At 21.2% G+C, this 19,008-nt stretch overlaps 3 protein-coding genes across 15 annotated transcripts; all 3 read left to right on the top strand.

The window, feature by feature from the left end:
- Nucleotides 1-2,276: 2,276 nt before the first annotated feature.
- LOC105736624 (uncharacterized) lies at nt 2,277-6,710 on the top strand. 5 transcript variants are annotated; one of them, XM_086915005.1, is made up of 9 exons: nt 2,282-2,523; nt 3,094-3,158; nt 3,222-3,379; nt 3,451-3,711; nt 3,776-4,405; nt 4,483-4,645; nt 4,747-4,879; nt 4,950-5,539; nt 5,611-6,710. In XM_086915005.1, the coding sequence occupies exons 2-9, from the start codon at nt 3,111-3,113 to the stop codon at nt 5,701-5,703; spliced, it is 2,076 nt and encodes a 691-aa protein (XP_086771131.1). In that variant the 5' UTR covers nt 2,282-2,523; nt 3,094-3,110; the 3' UTR covers nt 5,704-6,710. The 5 variants fall into 5 exon arrangements, with proteins under 5 accessions (XP_086771134.1, XP_086771131.1, XP_086771133.1 ...); XM_086915008.1 differs by lacking the exon at nt 3,094-3,158 and having other exon boundaries at nt 2,277-2,523; XM_086915007.1 differs by lacking the exon at nt 3,094-3,158 and having other exon boundaries at nt 2,296-2,523; nt 3,222-3,314.
- Nucleotides 6,711-6,769: 59 nt separating this feature from the next.
- Nucleotides 6,770-11,348, top strand: LOC100871281 (uncharacterized). Of its 8 annotated transcripts, none has more exons than XM_086914999.1 (15): nt 6,770-7,564; nt 7,643-7,744; nt 7,880-8,210; nt 8,325-8,369; nt 8,448-8,573; nt 8,662-8,820; nt 8,948-9,076; nt 9,176-9,360; nt 9,453-9,561; nt 9,653-9,874; nt 9,982-10,196; nt 10,267-10,486; nt 10,644-10,827; nt 10,940-11,042; nt 11,120-11,348. In XM_086914999.1, exons 1-15 carry the CDS (start codon nt 7,313-7,315, stop codon nt 11,228-11,230), a joined length of 2,493 nt encoding a protein of 830 aa, XP_086771125.1. In that variant the 5' UTR covers nt 6,770-7,312; the 3' UTR covers nt 11,231-11,348. The 8 variants fall into 8 exon arrangements, with proteins under 8 accessions (XP_086771125.1, XP_086771124.1, XP_012347484.2 ...); XM_086914998.1 differs by having other exon boundaries at nt 9,644-9,874; XM_012492030.3 differs by having other exon boundaries at nt 7,643-7,774.
- A 377-nt stretch (nt 11,349-11,725) lies between these two features.
- On the top strand, nt 11,726-17,499 carry ClC-c (chloride channel protein 3). Of its 2 annotated transcripts, XM_086914992.1 has the most exons (12): nt 11,753-11,973; nt 12,145-12,203; nt 13,990-14,099; nt 14,181-14,361; nt 14,463-14,812; nt 14,886-15,047; nt 15,116-15,403; nt 15,463-15,645; nt 15,729-15,943; nt 16,060-16,620; nt 16,758-17,135; nt 17,220-17,499. In XM_086914992.1, the coding sequence occupies exons 3-12, from the start codon at nt 14,001-14,003 to the stop codon at nt 17,308-17,310; spliced, it is 2,508 nt and encodes an 835-aa protein (XP_086771118.1). In that variant the 5' UTR covers nt 11,753-11,973; nt 12,145-12,203; nt 13,990-14,000; the 3' UTR covers nt 17,311-17,499. The 2 variants fall into 2 exon arrangements, with proteins under 2 accessions (XP_086771117.1, XP_086771118.1); XM_086914991.1 differs by lacking the exon at nt 12,145-12,203 and having other exon boundaries at nt 11,726-11,973.
- The last annotated feature ends 1,509 nt before the right edge of the window (nt 17,500-19,008 follow it).

Genomic DNA, 19,008 nt, shown 5'->3' with positions numbered 1-19,008 from the left:
AATAAACAATAATTAAAATAAATAAATTACAAAAAACATTATATTTAGAAAATATTCGAAAGATATAAATATTGTAGATAATTATTATAGATTAACGGTATCATTCATCGATATGACTATTTAAGTACTTTATACAATTCAGAGATGGCATTATATATTAATATATATTAATAAATATATAAAAATAATTTCTATAATCTCAATCCAGATTTGAAAAGGATATTTTAGGAAAAAATTAGCAACAAATCATTATAATATTAAAAATATACTTTATTAAGTTTAATAAAAATGATATTATCAATATTGAAAACAATATTAAGTAATATTACTATCTATGTTTTTAATATTCGAAGATCTTTGATTATTTTTTACTAAGAAAGTATGGTAATATTATTCTGTGTGTACACATGTGTACTGTTTCGATCTGTTGTAGCCTGATTGATTAATTTTTATTCTAGTTTTGATTCGTTAATTATTCTAATTATTTATAATTAAAATAATTATTTTGTTAATATTTGTTTGTAAAAAACATTATTTTATTTTTTATTATTATTTTTGTAAATGAATAATTTAATTTCAATAATCAATATTCTCTTTTAATTCAAGTCGGAAAAGATGTTAACATATTATATTTATTTTATTTTGTATAATATTTTGCATAATATTATACATATTAACGTTAAAATTTAATACTTTAATAATTTAATAATTTAATGTTAAATTTTTTTATTTTAATTCATTATGATAATCATTTAAACCAATCTATGTTAATTATTAAAATGATAATAAAAAAAAATGGTAAAATACAGAACATAGCTTATTTTAGATACAAACATAATAATAAATTTAACAATATAATTTAGCAATGCGAAAAAGTGATAGTAATATTTAAAAATGAAGATATGTGGAGGAATAATAAATATTCTATTTTATTATAGTATATTCTTTGGTAAAGTATTTGTCTTATTTTAACAATATATTGTAAATAAAATACTTATTATTTCTCTCATGTGTATTATTTCTAAGTTTTACTACCATTATTACTTTCTTGTGCTTTTTCAAATGATAGTTTTAACAATAAAATTTTGTCTGACAATTTTGATTGAAAGGTTATGTATTGTAGTAAATAGGAATTCTAAGTACATAATATCTTCTAAATAACTAGTCTAAATGTACAAAATCTTTTTAATAGTTAAGTTTAAATAATAATAAGTATATTATAATTATAAGAAGTAAAAATAATATAAATATTCAAAATAATAAAAGAAATATATAAATTTCGGTTTTAGGATTATTTTACATACATTTTACTGTTTATATTGATTAAGTTTTTTTTAATATAAAGTAAATTTAAGTCATTTTTTAAATAAAAATGCAACTTTTAAAATGAATAATGAAGCATAAATTAATAGAAGAAAAAAAGATTTTTAATATTACGAAAATAAATATTAATAAAGTGAAAAAAATAGTAGCTGATTTATAATAAATCTATTATAAAAAAAAATTACATCTAATTAGTAGCAGTTTGAAGAAGAATTTACGTTTCTTTATTAGTTAGTTTTAATAGAATCTTAAAATTTTTTAATTTTATGAAATATATTTTAGATTATCGTTTTTAATCTTATGAGATAGAATTTATAATTATTCTTTATAATCTTAAGAATTGAAGTTAGAATTTATTCTAGATTAATTAAAAATAAATATAGTGTAAGTAAAAAAATAAAATAACGTAAGTAAAAAAAGTAATACAATTCATATAAAACTGAATTAATTATATATTAATTGTATATTATTATAGAATATAAATTATATAATTAATTATATATTATTATAAAATAATAATTAATTATATTAAATATTACAAGCATTTTAAGTTAAATAAATTAAAATATAAAAAACAAAATATTACTATATATACATATACATATACATATATATATAGCAATTATAACAAAATGAATAATGTATTGTTATATAATTAATTATTGTATTATGTAATTGTTAAAGATTAAAATAAAACATAGAATAAAAATTTGAAAGTTTTGATTTAATTAATTATTAATCAATTGTGTTACATACAAAAAAAAATAAATTTATATATGTACAGAAAATACATTATATTGTGCATACTATAATCGTTTTAATATTATGTTTATGTCGTTATAATATGTTTTTATTTATGTAGTTTATTATAACTTAGTTCTACTGCTAAAAAACCATTTCATGAAATTAGAAAAACGTTCGAAACTAATTTCTAGTAATTTCTAGTAATTTCAAAGTAAAAGTTCAGACATTGTTGCCGAATTTATTTTCACTGATATCTATCTAAAATAGATTGTGATTTATATTTTATTCAGGATTAATGTATATTTATGATATTAAATTACAAATTCAAAATTTAATTTAATTTTAATTTATGTAATAGAATTTTATTGTATTATTTTCATTAAAATATGAATAGAATGAAAGAATTTATTTCAAATAATTTTTTTTTTCAAAAAAAGTAAAAATAATATATTATAGGTAAATATTTTATATTTTAAATTTTAATTTAATTAAAATTTATAAATTTTAATTATAAATTTTAAATGTAAAAATACAATATCTAATATACATGAAATACTAGATAAAATTTTATTTTTTTTTTTGTAATAGTAGCCTGTTAAGTTAAATGTTTTTACTATTTTAAATAAAAATATTTAAAATATTAATATAAATTTATTTTAAATCATAGATTTAAATTTTAATTATTATTATTTTAGTACATATGTTAATAAAAATATTTATAAAATAAAATTTTAAATAATTCAATATGATTCATACTCTATTATTTTTGTAATTTATGATTTATATCTAAACTAGCAAGATAAATGCTAGTAAAATGTTAAAAAATTATATATATAAAACTTTAGCAATTTATCTATTTTCTATTAAATAATAAGATTTAATGATTTCATTTCATACAAATATTTCATAATTTTCACTTTGTCTTAATCATTATTATTATTTATTTAAAATAGGAAAAAATATTTATATATATTCAGTTTTGTTAAAATATAAAAAATTAAATTTTTAAAATGGTTACATTACAAGATATTAGTATACAACTTATGAAACCAGCCAAAGATCTTGCTGATTGGAAATTTCCATTATCTCAGGTATATTATGATATTAAATTTATTATAATTAAATATAAAAGAAAATATTATCTATTATTTTAGATCTTGGAGGAATACTATGCTTTATTAGAAGAACCATGTAACATTAACTTTGGGGAAGCAGCACTTGTTCTTCAAAATTCAACTAATGTATATGTACGAAGAATTGAACGTTTACTTAATGAGACAGAAGTTTTAAAACAAACATTTTTTAATTATGAGTAATTATTTATTTTAAATTTAATTACAATATATATACTATAATCAATAATTTTTTTTATTTTTCTATTAGAAAAGAAGAAATAAAAAAATCTATGTGTAAAGAGAAAAAAATTTTAAAAAAAGCCTACATTGATTTTAAAAATTTTGTAATTATTGATTTAGAGAAAGATATTGGAAAACATATTAACAAAAAACATCATTTTCAAGAAAAAAAAATTAAATTATTAAGTCATCGGTTTACACAATTAGAAAATGGTGTGACTCAATTGTGTATTCCTATTCAAGTATATGATGTTCTAGGAGAAATTATTGGAAAAAAATATGATTTTCGGTAATTTTTTTTTATTTAATTTACTATAGTTAATTTTTTATAATATTTTACTTATAATTTTAAGGTGTAATCAATCTATAAATACAAATGGAATGTTAATAGATGAATTAACACCATATGATTTTACTTGTATACTTGATTCTTATGAAGAAAAAAATTCATTGTCATCATATTCAGAACCAAAAACTTCTGATATTAGAACTTCAGAATATCATACAACAAATACTTCGTTAAATGATAATGAATCTATTCATGAATTTGAAGATGAAGAAAATTCTTCATTAATAGAAAATGATTTATCAATAAATGAATTACAAGTAAGCAAAGAAAATGTGATAAATAATAATTGTGAAAGTTCATTTGCTAATTTAAAACAAGCTATTACTAAAAAAAATGAATCAAAGAAACGAGATACTGAACAAACTATAATACAAAATCATAGTGATGAAAAGAGTTCAATTCAGAATTTCAAAGAAATGAATCAAATTAAAAAACAATCCCAAACTGAAGATTCTGTACAAGTGAATCAAATAAAAAAGGATAATCAAAATGTTAAACATATACAACTTGAAACTAATGATCAAATAAAACATAATAAAGAAATAAATATTTTTAAAGAGAATGAAATTTTTGAATCAAATAATTTGGATAATGTAAGATGGAAGGAAGAATTATCTAATACATGGAAAAGAGGGTACCTCTTAGAAAACTATTTTACTAATTTTACAATTCATGATATTAAATCAATGAAAATATTAATATTTTTATTAGGAATCAAACAACAAAAATGTCTATATGTTCTGTAAATGATATAAATGAATGTGATTGGAAGCCAATGCCACTTATTCAAGGAATAAAACATGTTTTCTGTGATAATTCACCTATTTTAAAACTTCCAGATTATATTTCATTCTTGGAAACAAAATTTGGTTCTGTATGTATTGATTAATTTTCATATTTTTTATTTTAAAATTTTGAATATTCGAATATTTATTTATATTTATATTTATGTGTCTATTTATTCATTTATTTTAGAAAAAACGTAAATTTACATCAAAATTATGCGAACGTGAATGTTTAACAAAATTGGTTTTGCGTGAAACAAAATTACTTACAAAGAAAAATACTACTTTACAAATGAAACAGAAATTTAAACATTTACAAAAGCGTAAGTTATATTAAAATAATTTATGCTTTAAAATTATTATATATATAAAAAAAATGTATTTTATTGACAGAGGAAATAGAAGATTTCATGAAAAATTTTGATGAGTGTCTAAATGGTACAGAAAGAGAAAATGTTAATTATCGATATGAAGCTGTAACAAATATTGCTACTGATATACTGGATTTTCATATGTCTCAAAATCAAAATAATTCAATTGAAAATAATGCAGAAAATATGACAAGTAGAAGTTCTTCACCTACTGATAATGTATTACATTCAATAATTTATCAAAATTCATTTGATACTTCTGTAAAATCTCCTGATTCAAGTAATAATTGGTGTGAAACTTCAATATCGGACATTAATTTGTCCTATTCTTTACCAGATTATCAAACATTAATTGAGCATAAAATGAAAGAAATTTTTGAAGAATCTAATGTTATAACAGAATTAGATCAAACTGTAGCAAAATGGCATGCTTCTTTGCAACCAAAATTATCAGAAGTTGAAACAAGACCTACATTTCGAATTCGTGATTATTCATCACGTATAATAGAAGAATTAAAAACATTAGAACAAAAAACAGTTAATTTTGATACTATTGTTCAAGACAAACCTGCTTATGAAGTAGCTAGATATTTCTTAGCTTCATTACAATTGGTATTTTTATTATAATCTATTTATATTCTAAAATTTAATTTGAATTCTAATAATTTTTTTATATTTTGTAGGCAAACACTTACAATGTGGAAATAAAAACAAAAAGCAGTGATAATAATATAGAAATAATGTTACTTAATGGAAAAAGTTGTGAGAAAAATTAAAAAAATAATTTTAATATTAATACTTTTGTATTTATAGTGATTCTTAAAAATATTTTGATATTAACATGACATATTTCATTTTAATGATTTATATTTTTATTAATTATAGAAGAAACAAATTTAAACTTTTTTTTTCAATAGAGTATTTTTATTGTATTTTACAAATATATGTAATTTATTAAAGTAAACATAATAAAATATTAAAAATTAAATAAAATCATAACTGTTTTCATATCATAAAAATATTTGGACATAAAAAAATTTTTGATTAATTTTTTTAAAAAGTTAAATATTGATTTTGATATTTTTTTGATTTTATAATACATTTTAAGTAGTCTAAGATATTAAAAATTATTTTTTGTTAACAATGCATTGTATATTTTATTTTTATTTTAAAGATATGTATTAATTTTTTTTAGTATATATTGTTCATCCATTCAATAGTTCAAGAATGTTTTGAAGAATGAAACTTTAAGAATTTACAATCTCATTTTAAGAATGTCTTTTTTTTGTTTATAATGCTCAAATAATAAATTAATAGATTTTCATTTTTCAGTGTCTACATAAAATATTTTAAGAGTATATAATAGAATATATAACATACGATTTTATAATGCAATATAAATAACAAAAATAAAATATTTGTTGATTCTTTTATATTCATATATTTGTAAAGTAATAAACATTCTATCAAAAACAAATTTGAATTCGTTCTTCCATAATTAATGAAAAAGTAAATTGTTAAAATTAAACATTTCATATTAGTGTCCAAATATTTTTGAAAGTCATTGTATATAAATCTGAAATATTGATACTCTGTTTTACATTTAAAATGAAAGTAATTATTTATTTCATATAAATATTATTATCATAATTTCATAAAAATATATTAAATTTTTTATAAATTAATAAAATTAAAACATTAATATATGTATTAAGAATTTAATTGCTTTAAATTTGTCGCCATATGTAATATAAAAGTAAAAATTATTTGATTATATACTTAATTGTTTCTTTTAATAAAAAGAATTCTTACTTACATATGTAAGTACACACATGTAATCGCGCATGCGTAATTATCAAAATATCATTGCTTGCCGGCTGTGATAGTGATGAATAATGACTGATCATTGATTATTGATAAAGTCTAAGTTCATTAGTTTAAATAGAAGTGATTGCAAGATGAGTATTTTTTTTATATGTATCTAATTTGTTATTATGTTTATTACATAAATAAACAATATATTTGTCATTACATACTTATAAAGTATTTAAAAATATTATATTTGTATTTAATATTTAATATTTGACAAAATATTATTTGTGTATAAAAGAGTCAATTGATTTCTTTTAAATATTATTTTGCTAGTTTAAAACTCTCAAATGAATGAAAGTTCTATCTAAAAGAAATTTAGTGCTCTATTAAATTACTTAATAGTAACCAATCAGACAATTTGAATCTGTTTGCTCTCCCCTTCTTTCTAATTTATTTGATATACGGATATAAGTCTCTTCAGAAGCACGCAGTTTTGATTTAAATATAATATCTTTTATTTATTAAAAGTGATAAATAAATAATTTTTAAAGGTTTCTAACAATATAACATATTATGGAAAAGAAAACTTCTATGAAATCTACTCATTGGATATTGCAACCATGGAGTCTTCTGTTTCTTATTTTAATTCAATTTTTAGTACAATTTTTAACATCTATCTATCTTTATACTTATGTGGCTCATGTGGAAACAAATGTTCTTATTATGCAAAAACAAGATTTTTTAGAAAGTGAAAAATTGATACGAAGAAAACGAAGTAGTGCATTGCCTGTAACAGAAGATAATAAAGTTTCAGATACATCCAGAGTATATATGAGTATATATATATATATATATCATATTAAAAATTGCACTTTATATTTATATTTTTTTTCTATATTTTAGATTTGGCAAGAAAAAGATACATTAAAAGAATCTAAGAAAGTAACTTCATCTCCCATAGCAAAATCAGCATCTTCTCCGATTACTCCTGTGGGACATGATTGGGTATGGTTAAATGCAGATACTCGTGTACAGGTTAAATATTCGTTTTTTTTTAATACTTAAAAAATTAATAATATAAATTATTAATATTAAATAATTAATAATATAAAAATTTTAATTATAAATATTGTTTTTTAGCTTGATGCAATTGAAAATTTTTGTCGATCATCAATGAAATATTGTCCACCAGGATTACCAGGAGCACCAGGAAATCCTGGTGCTCCTGGAGAACCAGGTATTTCTGGATTACAAGGTCTAAAAGGATCACCTGGTTTGACTGGGCCTCCTGGTCCTCGTGGATCAAAAGGTGATATAGGACTTTCTGGCTTTGATGGAAGAGATGGAATCCCAGGAGAACCTGGTCTTGATGGAATTCCTGGACGTAGTGGTTTAGATGGATTACCTGGGATAAATGGTAAACCAGGATTAAATGGATCTCCTGGTCGGCCTGGACGTAATGGTACAGATGGTATGCATTTTTTATCTAAGATCTTTTATATATTAGCTATTATATATTTATATATTGTTTCTAAAGACATAATAATATTGTTTCTAAAAACATAATAATATATTTTCTTTTTAGGAAGGCCAGGTCAAATGGGACCACAAGGACCACCTGGACCGCGTGGTAACTTTATCTTATTTTAAATTCGCTCTAATTGCACGTGGATGAAAAAAGATACGTTGATGATGTGAACAACTTTAGGAGAAATGGGTCCTCCTGGTAGACCAGGCTTACCAGGACAAGATGGCAAACCAGGGATAACTGCCTGGAAGGTGAACATGAATAATTATAATACAGATGATTTATTAATTCCTCCTTCTATATTGGGCAAGTATTCTTTTATCTTTCAATAATTATATTTTGAAAATTTGCTTTTTACATTTTTATAAAATTTATATTTTATAAAATTTTTTAGATGATCGAATGTTACCTATAACATTAAATTCTACTGGATTAATTTCTGTTTATGAAGGGACAAATTTGCGATTAAAATGTGCAGCAAGTGGCAAACCTGAACCTATTGTTCAATGGTTTAGAAGTGATGGTATTGTCATTCCTATAGGATCTTGGCATGGTAATATAAAATTTTAATTACATTAATAATTAATAATATTAATGTAATTATGAATCTTACTAATAATCTATTAATAATTAAATTATAAATGTTGTTTTATATAATAAATATATAATTCATTAAATAGTGACTTCTATAATTGGACATACATTTAATATCAGCATAGTTAACCGAGAACATATGGGAGAGTATACTTGTGTCGCTGATAATGGAGTTCCACCTAGAGCATTTAAAAAATTTAAACTTCAAGTTAAATGTAAATATTTAAATATATAAATTTTCTATATACGTGTTTGTATATTTTATTTATTTATTTATTAATTGTAGTAAGAAATAAAAAAAAATTATTTTTCAGTTTCTCCTTTTATTCGAATACGTAATCAAATGATTCATGTACGTAGTCAAAGTATTGCAGTTTTAGAATGCGAAGTAGAGGCATTTCCAGAACCAATTACTTATTGGGAACGTGAAGATGGTCGTCGTCTCAAAATGTCTGACAAATATAGATTTGAAATTCATGACAGAAGAGATATGTATAAAGTAAGAAATAAGTATAAGATATATATAATAATAATATTTTAACAATATTTATACTATATTTCTATTTACTTTTATTTTTAATCATTTTTTAGCTTAAAATGCGTTTGAAAATTGCAAAGGTAACATCAGCTGATCATGGTACCTATTACTGTGTTGTTAAAAATGATGTTGATACTACTAAAGGTTCTTTTATAGTTAATGGTAGTATATTTATGATAAACTTTTAGTCTTTAAATTTAAATAAACGAATAATTAATAATAATGATAAATGAATAATATTAAGATATTTTAGATGATATAAAAAATATGGAAAAATCAAAAATAGGAAAACAGCAATATATCACATATGGAAAGCCAGCACCACAACATGTTGATTTAGAAGAACTTTGTGCACCACATGAAACTTGTGCTGCTTGTCCTGTTTTAAGATGTACTTTTACAGATATCGCTGAATATTTAAATATTCAACCACTGAAAAATGTTACTTTTAGTGGACTTCCACCGAGATTAGCAGGTAATAGATTAATTTTTTATTTTCATTAAAAATATAATTTTAATAGATATATAAAATATATATTTTTTAATAACTATAAAATTCATTTCTTATTTAATTTTGTATAGATGGTATAATAGAAGCAGTAGGAAAACCAGTTTTAAAAGGTACTATGGATGATCATTATGGAAGTTGGATGCATGACACATCTAAATCTGATATTTATCCGGAAAAACTTTGGGTTACTCGAAAAAATGAAACTTCTTTAATTTTTGAATATAAATCAAAAGATCATTTTAAAAATGCGAGTTCACATCCTATTGCATTACCATATCCATTTCAAGTAATATTTTATAATAAATAATATTTTTATCGTAATGTATCATGATTTTTTATATTAAATTTATTTTCAGGGAAATGGACATGTAGTATATAATAGATCTTTTTTTTATAATCCTATAAATCGATCTTCAATTTTTCGTTTTAATCTCCATTCTATTTCTGATCAAATATGTGATAAAGAATTTTCACGGTGTGAATTACATCTTCCAGGATTATTAGTAAATACAAAAAATTATCTATATACACCAAATCATAATTTTAATTATGTTGATTTCAATGTAGATGAAAATGGTAATTATAATTTATTTAAAGAGATATTTTCTTCATATAATATAAATAATATATATATTATTTTTAAAATTATTTATTTATAATATTTATATATTTGTTTAACAATTTTTTAATTTATATTTAAATATTATATAATAATTTATATTATTTTTAATAGGATTATGGGTAATATATGGATTACCATCAAATAATACAGTAGTTATAAAAATGGATGCAACTAACATGAATATTCAACATGCATGGAATATTAGTATAGACAATCATAAATTTGGAGAAATGTTTATTGCTGGAGGAGTGCTTTATGCTGTCCATAGTGTTACAGAAGAAACAATGAAAATAAGGTAAAACTTTCAAAAGAAAAGAAATAATTAAAAACATTAAAATTTTAAAAATCAAAAAAATGTATATTTTATGATGTATTTTATATAATTATATAATGATATATATTTGTAGGTTGGCTTTTGATCTATATAAAAATATTACAATACCCGTTCATTTATCATTCACAAATCCTTATCATAAAACTACAGCAGTCAGTTATAACCATAAAACAAAAGTAAATATTTTAAATTTTAAAAAATGAAATAAATTATATATGAGTTTTAGAATTTATAATTTTTGATTTGTTTTTAGGAACTTTATACTTGGAATAAAGGAAATCAATTAGCCTATCCTATAAAATATCAGGGTTTTGCAAATGCTACAATAAAAGAAGATATGAGGGGTACAGAAATTGGAATTTAAAATTAATATCAAAATGACATTGAAAAATGATGAAATGTTATATATATGTTTTGTCTTTTAATTTTTTATTAATGTACTATATATAAAAAAGACAATAAAAATGCAATTGTTCTCTTCATTCATATTGTGCTTGAAATCCTTTTCTTAACTTTTTTTTTCTATTTTAAAAGATTATAAAAAATATAAAAATCATAATTGTATTAAATTATTGATAAATTATTATATTGAATTTTTTAATTATTTTTTTTTTCAAGTTGTCAAATTTTAAAAATCTAAAGAATGTAAACAAGTGTTTTAAAAATATTTCAATAGTGTTTTAATAAATATAAAATCTTTAGAAAGTTTTTAAAATTTTTTAATTATTGAAATAATTTTTTTGTTATAAATTTAATTTCATCATCTTATTATGAAATATTTTTTTATAATTTTTATTTTTCGAACTTATAAATTATTTGTTCAATATAATTCAGTAAGGTGGCGCATAATGACATATTTAATTAAATAAAGAGTAAGAATGGAGACTAAGTGTACATATATGTGTGAGTAAGAGAGTAAGAAAATGCTTTGACAAGTCTTTTCTTAGTTCGATCTTCGTAGTTTTTCTCTGATTAAAACGATATTTGTACTTTCAAAATAAATTTTACTTTAAAGGAAATAAATGATATAAATCAATTTTAAAACAATAAAAAAGAGAAAAGGAATTCATGTACAGAAAACTGAGGAGCGTTCTACCCGAAAAAATGGTAAGTACGATTGAGCAACTCAACAATTTAATCTATCGAAAGTACGGTGTTAATTTTAACCTAGCAAGGATTGAATTAAATAAAAATTATATTATAGTAAACTCTTCAAGCAGAATTTAAATATCTACAATGACATATTTAAAGATCTATTCGTTTCAACCTTTTTTTCAGAACTTTTTCCTGCACATTACAAAATGGATGTCGATAACCTCATCTTCAACTTGTTTGAAGTAATCAAATTTTCTCATTTATATTTCTATTTCTGTTTTTATTGTTTTTTTTTCTTTTTTTTTAAATTATATATTTGAAAATTAAAGATAAATTTACAAATTTAATTATAATATTAAAAATATTAAAATAATGTGCTGGTACTTGATCTTTATTGAAAATTTATTACTTTTTTGATGTACGTTAATCACTTTAACATCTTTTGTTATTTTTTAATGCTATGATAAATCAGTTCAAATCATTTTAAAATAATTTCAAAGTATTTGTTACTTCATTTCAATAATTAATATATTATATTTTTTATTTGTATTTATTTTGCATATTAATCAAATAAATATTTTAATTAATATCAAATAAATTATTTTAGATATATGTATATTTATAATAAAATAAGCATATGAATATCTTTAAGCATATCTATGTTATAAATGAAAGAAATATTCAAGTAATATATAAAATAATATATAAAATCAAGAAAGAAGTTTATATAAACTTTTTCTTGTTTATCTTCTTTTTGACAATTTATTATTTGAAATTGTAATAAATTATCAAATATATCAAATATAGAAATTAATTATATAAATTAATTATTTCACTTATGTATCATATATTTTTTTAAATTTTATATTATTTTTAATTTTTTTTTTAATTTTCTCAAATGATTATATTCTTGAATATATTTTTTTTTCTATATATTTTTTAATCTTAAAGAATTTCAATTCTTTTTATTTATAAATACTATATATCATCTTTGATTTTACGATTAAAAGTATAAACATTAAAATATAATTTTTTTTATTATATAGTATAATATATATTATATATTATATAAAAAATTAAAAAATAATATTTATAATATTGTTTATTAATATTATATTAAAAAATATATTATATATTATATATTAAAAATATGTATTATATATTATATAAAAAATTAAAAAAATTATTAAAAATTCAATTTAAAATGTATAATATTAATTTTTATAAAAATTAATATAATTTTTATTTTTATAAAATATATAATTTTATAAAATTCTATACAAATTATATATTTTATAAAATCTGAAATATTATTAAATATTTGATATATTATTATTATTTTTTCTTTAATTTTCTTTAACAATTTCATTTTTATTTTAAATATTTAAATAATTTATTTTAAATAATTAAATAATTAATTAATAATTTATAATAATATATAATTATTATAAATTAATTAATATAATAAAACATAGTATAATATATTTTAAATATTATACTTTAAGTCTTAAAATAAACTTTATGAATTATTCATTAATGTTATAATATCATCCATTAAAATATACAATTTGAATATAAGATAATCTCTTATAGGATATTTCTAATATACTTAATAGTATTACAGTCAAAACCACATACTAATATTAATTAATTGTATTTTTGTTAATGCATTGTATTATTACAGTGCATGTGATTACAATCAATACTGTGTGAAATTTTAATTATATTACAAAATAAATAATTTTTTTAAATTATTGCATTTTTATTATTATTCCAATCTTATGAGATGTTTGGTAGTAACAAGTTTTATTTTTATATTTACTTTTTATAATGATAAAATTAATTTTTATTTTATGCAAAAAATTAAACAAATATTTCATATTTTTAAAAATTTCATATTTATAAATTTATGCATAAATATATATTATATATTAATAAATACATAAATATGTATTATGTATTATACACACACACACACACACATATATATATATATTAAACATGGATATATTTAATTTTTTTTTACAGGTCGCAATGCCATGGAGAAATTTCCATTGAAAGGTACAACTTTATCGAACAATACAATTCCACAAAATCATCAACATACATTAACTACATACCAGTCAGTTGATACCAAGGTAAATTATGAAAGAAAAATTAAATAAAAGAATAATAAAAAATATAAATAATAATAATAATAAAAATTTGATTAATTATAGATAGAAAATTCAGATGATGTATACTTCGTAGAGGATGCACGATCTCAAAATCGAACTACTGCAGGTGATACTAATCTAAGTAGTGACGACGACATGCTGGAGGTTAATAATGTAAATTCTCATCACGGGCAGAATGCTGTTCTTTCAGAACATATTCGTATAGATGATGCTTCCTCTCATAGTGAGTAATGTAATTATAATGTTAGCTTCTTAATGTATAATTAATGTATATAAAAAATATAATTTTATTTTTTGTTGCATTTTATTATTTTATTATTTTAGTTTCAGTTGATTCTGATGACATTCCTGGTATTGGACAATATGATGATTTCCATACAATTGATTGGCAGCGAGATATCGCCCGAGATAGAATGCGTCATCGATATATTGTGAAGAAAAAACATGATTCCATTTGGGGTTTAATTAAAGGAGCCCATGATGCTTGGTCTGGATGGCTTTGTGTTTTATTAGTTGGTCTCTTTACAGGAGTTGCAGCAGGTATCATAGATATAGGAGCTTCCTGGATGACTGATTTAAAATTTGGCATATGTCCACAAGCATTTTGGTTAAACAAAGAACAATGTTGTTGGAGTTATAATGAAACAACTTTTGATGGTGGTAACTGTTCTCAGGTATATCAGGTTTATTATTATTTTTTCTTTTATTTTATAATGCTTAAATTCTTTGTTTTATAATTTTTTACAGTGGTGGACATGGCCAGAAGTATTTAGTCAATCAAAAGATGGTGCAGGACCTTACATGATCTCGTATATGTTCTATATTGCTTGGGCTCTTTTATTTGCTTCACTTTCTGCCTCATTAGTAAGAATGTTTGCACCATATGCTTGTGGTTCAGGAATACCTGAGGTATATATGGAAATAAAAAGAAAAATAAAATATATAATGAATTTTAAATTATATTTAAAAATTTTTAGATAAAAACCATTCTAAGTGGATTTATTATTCGTGGATATTTGGGAAAATGGACGTTAATTATTAAATCAGTAGGTTTGATACTATCAGTCTCAGCAGGTTTAAATTTAGGCAAAGAAGGACCAATGGTTCATATAGCTTGTTGCATAGGAAATATATTTTCTTATCTTTTTCCCAAATATGGTAGAAATGAAGCTAAGAAAAGAGAAATTTTATCAGCAGCAGCTGCTGCAGGAGTTTCAGTTGCTTTTGGTGCTCCAATTGGGGGTGTTCTTTTTAGTCTTGAAGAGGTATATAACCAAAGAAATATTATATAATTGAATGAAATTGTATTTGTGAACATTTTTAGGTGAGCTATTATTTTCCCTTAAAAACTTTATGGAGATCATTTTTTTGTGCCTTGATAGCCGCTTTTATTTTACGATCCATAAATCCATTTGGTAATGAGCATTCAGTACTTTTCTATGTTGAATATAATAAACCATGGATATTTTTTGAACTAATACCTTTTGTCATGCTCGGAATAATTGGTGTAAGTTTATCTTTCTGTAAATTTTCTTATAATTAAAATATTGTTAAATTTTAATTTGTTTCTTTTTTTTCTATTTTTTATAGGGCGTGATTGCTACTTTATTTATTAAAGCAAATTTATTTTGGTGTCGATATCGTAAAACTTCAAAATTGGGTCAATATCCAGTTACTGAAGTTTTAATAGTGACAGTTGCAACTGCAGTTATTGGGTATCCAAATCCATATACTCGAATGAGTACAAGTCAACTCATTTATTTATTATTTAGACAATGTGGAGTATCAAATGCAGATATTTTGTGGTTTGTAAAAAAATTTATTTTTTTTTATTTTAATTTTTAAATTAATTAATATTAAAATATAATACTTTTTTTCTTTCTTATTCACATAAATTTCTTTTTTTTTTTTGTTCATATAGTGATTATAATAGAAATTTTACTGCTGTAAAATCAGCGATTGAAGTTGCTGCAGCCGGTCCTGGAGTTTATAAGGCTATATGGCTTCTCGTTTTAGCATTAATTCTAAAACTTGTTATGACAATATTTACGTTCGGCATGAAAGTACCTTGTGGATTATTTATTCCATCACTTTGTTTGGGAGCGATAATGGGACGTATTGTTGGGATTGGAATGGAACAACTTGCGTACAATTATCCACATATTTGGATATTTAGTGAAGCATGTTCAACTGGTGTTGATTGTATAACACCTGGATTATATGCGATGGTTGGTGCCGCAGCGGTTCTTGGCGGTGTTACCAGAATGACTGTTTCTCTTGTTGTAATAATGTTTGAATTAACTGGAGGCGTACGATATATTGTACCGTTAATGGCAGCTGCCATGGCAAGTAAATGGGTTGGTGATGCTCTTGGAAAACAAGGAATTTATGATGCTCATATTGGTTTGAATGGATATCCATTTCTTGATAGTAAAGATGAATTTCAACATACTACTTTAGCGGCTGATGTCATGCAACCAAAGTAATTGCATTATTATTATTATTATTATTATTATTATTATTATTATTATTATTATTAAAATTATTTTTGTAAAATATTTTTAATTTAACATACTTTATAGTTTTTCTTCATAATCATTAAATTTAATTTTTTTTTAGACGCAATGAAGCTCTGCATGTGCTTACACAAGATTCAATGACAGTTGAAGATGTTGAAAATTTATTAAAAGAAACGGAACATAATGGTTTCCCAGTGATAGTTTCAAAGGAATCGCAATATCTTGTTGGTTTTGTATTACGAAGAGATTTGAATCTTGCAATAGCAAATGCTAAACGTATGACAGAGGAAATTACTGGACAATCACTGGTTTTATTTACAAATGGAAACAATATTCAAAATCATTCTCCTCCACCACTTAAATTAAAAAAAATTCTTGATATGGCTCCAATAACAATTACTGACCAAACACCTATGGAAACTGTTGTTGATATGTTCAGAAAATTGGGATTAAGACAAACACTTGTTACACATAATGGGTAATTAATTTTTATTGTTGTGCATATTATTTGTTACATGCGTAATATAAAATTATATTTATTTTTTACTTATTTATTTTATAGTCGATTACTTGGAGTTATTACAAAGAAGGATGTATTGAGACACGTGAAACAACTTGACAACGAAGATCCTAATTCTGTATTGTTTAATTAAAAATTTATATAAAAAAATATACGTATGACAGATACATTGTTTTATAATGCATGGTATTAACCAAAAAAATTGGATACACTATGCCAATAGTATGGTTTTGATATTTTCATATAACTGTTAATATTTGTTTTAATTATTAGTAATTAAAAATGAAGAAATAAATAGGTAAAACAATTTTAACTCACTATACTTCGCGAGTTTTTATGTTTTATTATGGCATTTTTTCAATTCAATTTCTATTTACAATGTTAAAAAATTTTTTTTTTACAATTAAAACATGGAATAGTGCTCAATATTTTTTACAATTTCTTAGATTTTCATTTTAATTCAATATGTTTATAAATCTTTATATATTACTTGATTATTATGCTATGTAATATGTTATGTATATTATATTTAAAAACGTTATATGATAAATGAAATGAATTTTTATAGTTAAATCGATAGTGAAACCAAATTCTAATACATTTAGAAATAAATATGTTATAAATAGGTAGAATGGCGTATAGTGCAACAAATTTTATTGTTAGCAATTTAAAAATAATCTATATTTAAATATTAAGAATAATATCAATTTTATTTTTCTTGTAATTTTAATGTTTTAAACCTATTACGTTTCTTGGAATATTTGCTATGCATACGTATGTACAAATATTATGATTAATATAATTAATTTTGATTTTGTTTTATATATTTTGGATTAGAAAGTAACAAGAATTAATTAAATTTATATGAAGGATGTTTAAAAAAAAAGTTATTTTATTCAATATTTTTTATTTATGTTAAAAACAAAAATATATTTTTGCTAATTTACGAATTATGAAATCTTTTCTTATACATCATAAATTTATTTTTATGATCATTCTTCTGATCTTCTGTCGATTCTCAATATACATATGTATATATGCAAATATAGTACAATATGTACGCATTATATATACAGGTAACTCTTGCATAATATAGTATTTTTACAATGCAGTTTCGAAACATGTTACACAAATAACGTTTTTGAAACATGAATTCACTTTTTATATGAAATCAAAATCTTGCACAACACAATCAAAAATCTAAATCCCGCATTATACGAGAGTTATCTATATATGTATGTATAAAATGTACATTTGTATATATATATATATATATATATAATATAAAATGAATTTATGAATATTGAGATTACATAAACGTATCTTAATATATATGAATGTTAAAATATAAATGTAAAAATAAATATTATTTAAATAATATTTATAGTAAAATCTTATAAGGAAATATTAGTAATAAATTGTTAATTTATTTAAATTAATTTTCTATTCTTTTTTAAGTAATTGATATTTTATGAAAAAAATATAAAAGATGTAAGTATAATACTAGTCAGTAAATTAAGTATGAAAGTCAAAATAACTCATTCATAAGTGTAAAATATCAATTTAATATTTTTACAATATATTTTTCAAAGGATTATGTATTTATTTTTTAAAATATAATTATTTTTTAAATATGTTACATTTAAATAAAATTGATATCACTTAAATATTTTATTTGGTAAAAGCAATGCTAGAGGACAAATCAATAAGTATTTGAAAGACAGTTTGTAGTTATAGCTATATAGCCTGAGGAACTAGGACGTTTTATTTGAAATTTAAAGTCGATCAAAGAGAAAATTGCAGATGAATATCACATGTGTCATATGGAAAT

The sequence above is a fragment of the Apis florea genome, unplaced genomic scaffold, assembly GCF_048593485.1.
Source record: "Apis florea isolate Af1SG1 unplaced genomic scaffold, ASM4859348v1 contig_3758_pilon, whole genome shotgun sequence".
Lineage (NCBI taxonomy): Eukaryota > Metazoa > Arthropoda > Insecta > Hymenoptera > Apidae > Apis > Apis florea.
This window is presented reverse-complemented; position numbering and strand designations above follow the sequence as displayed.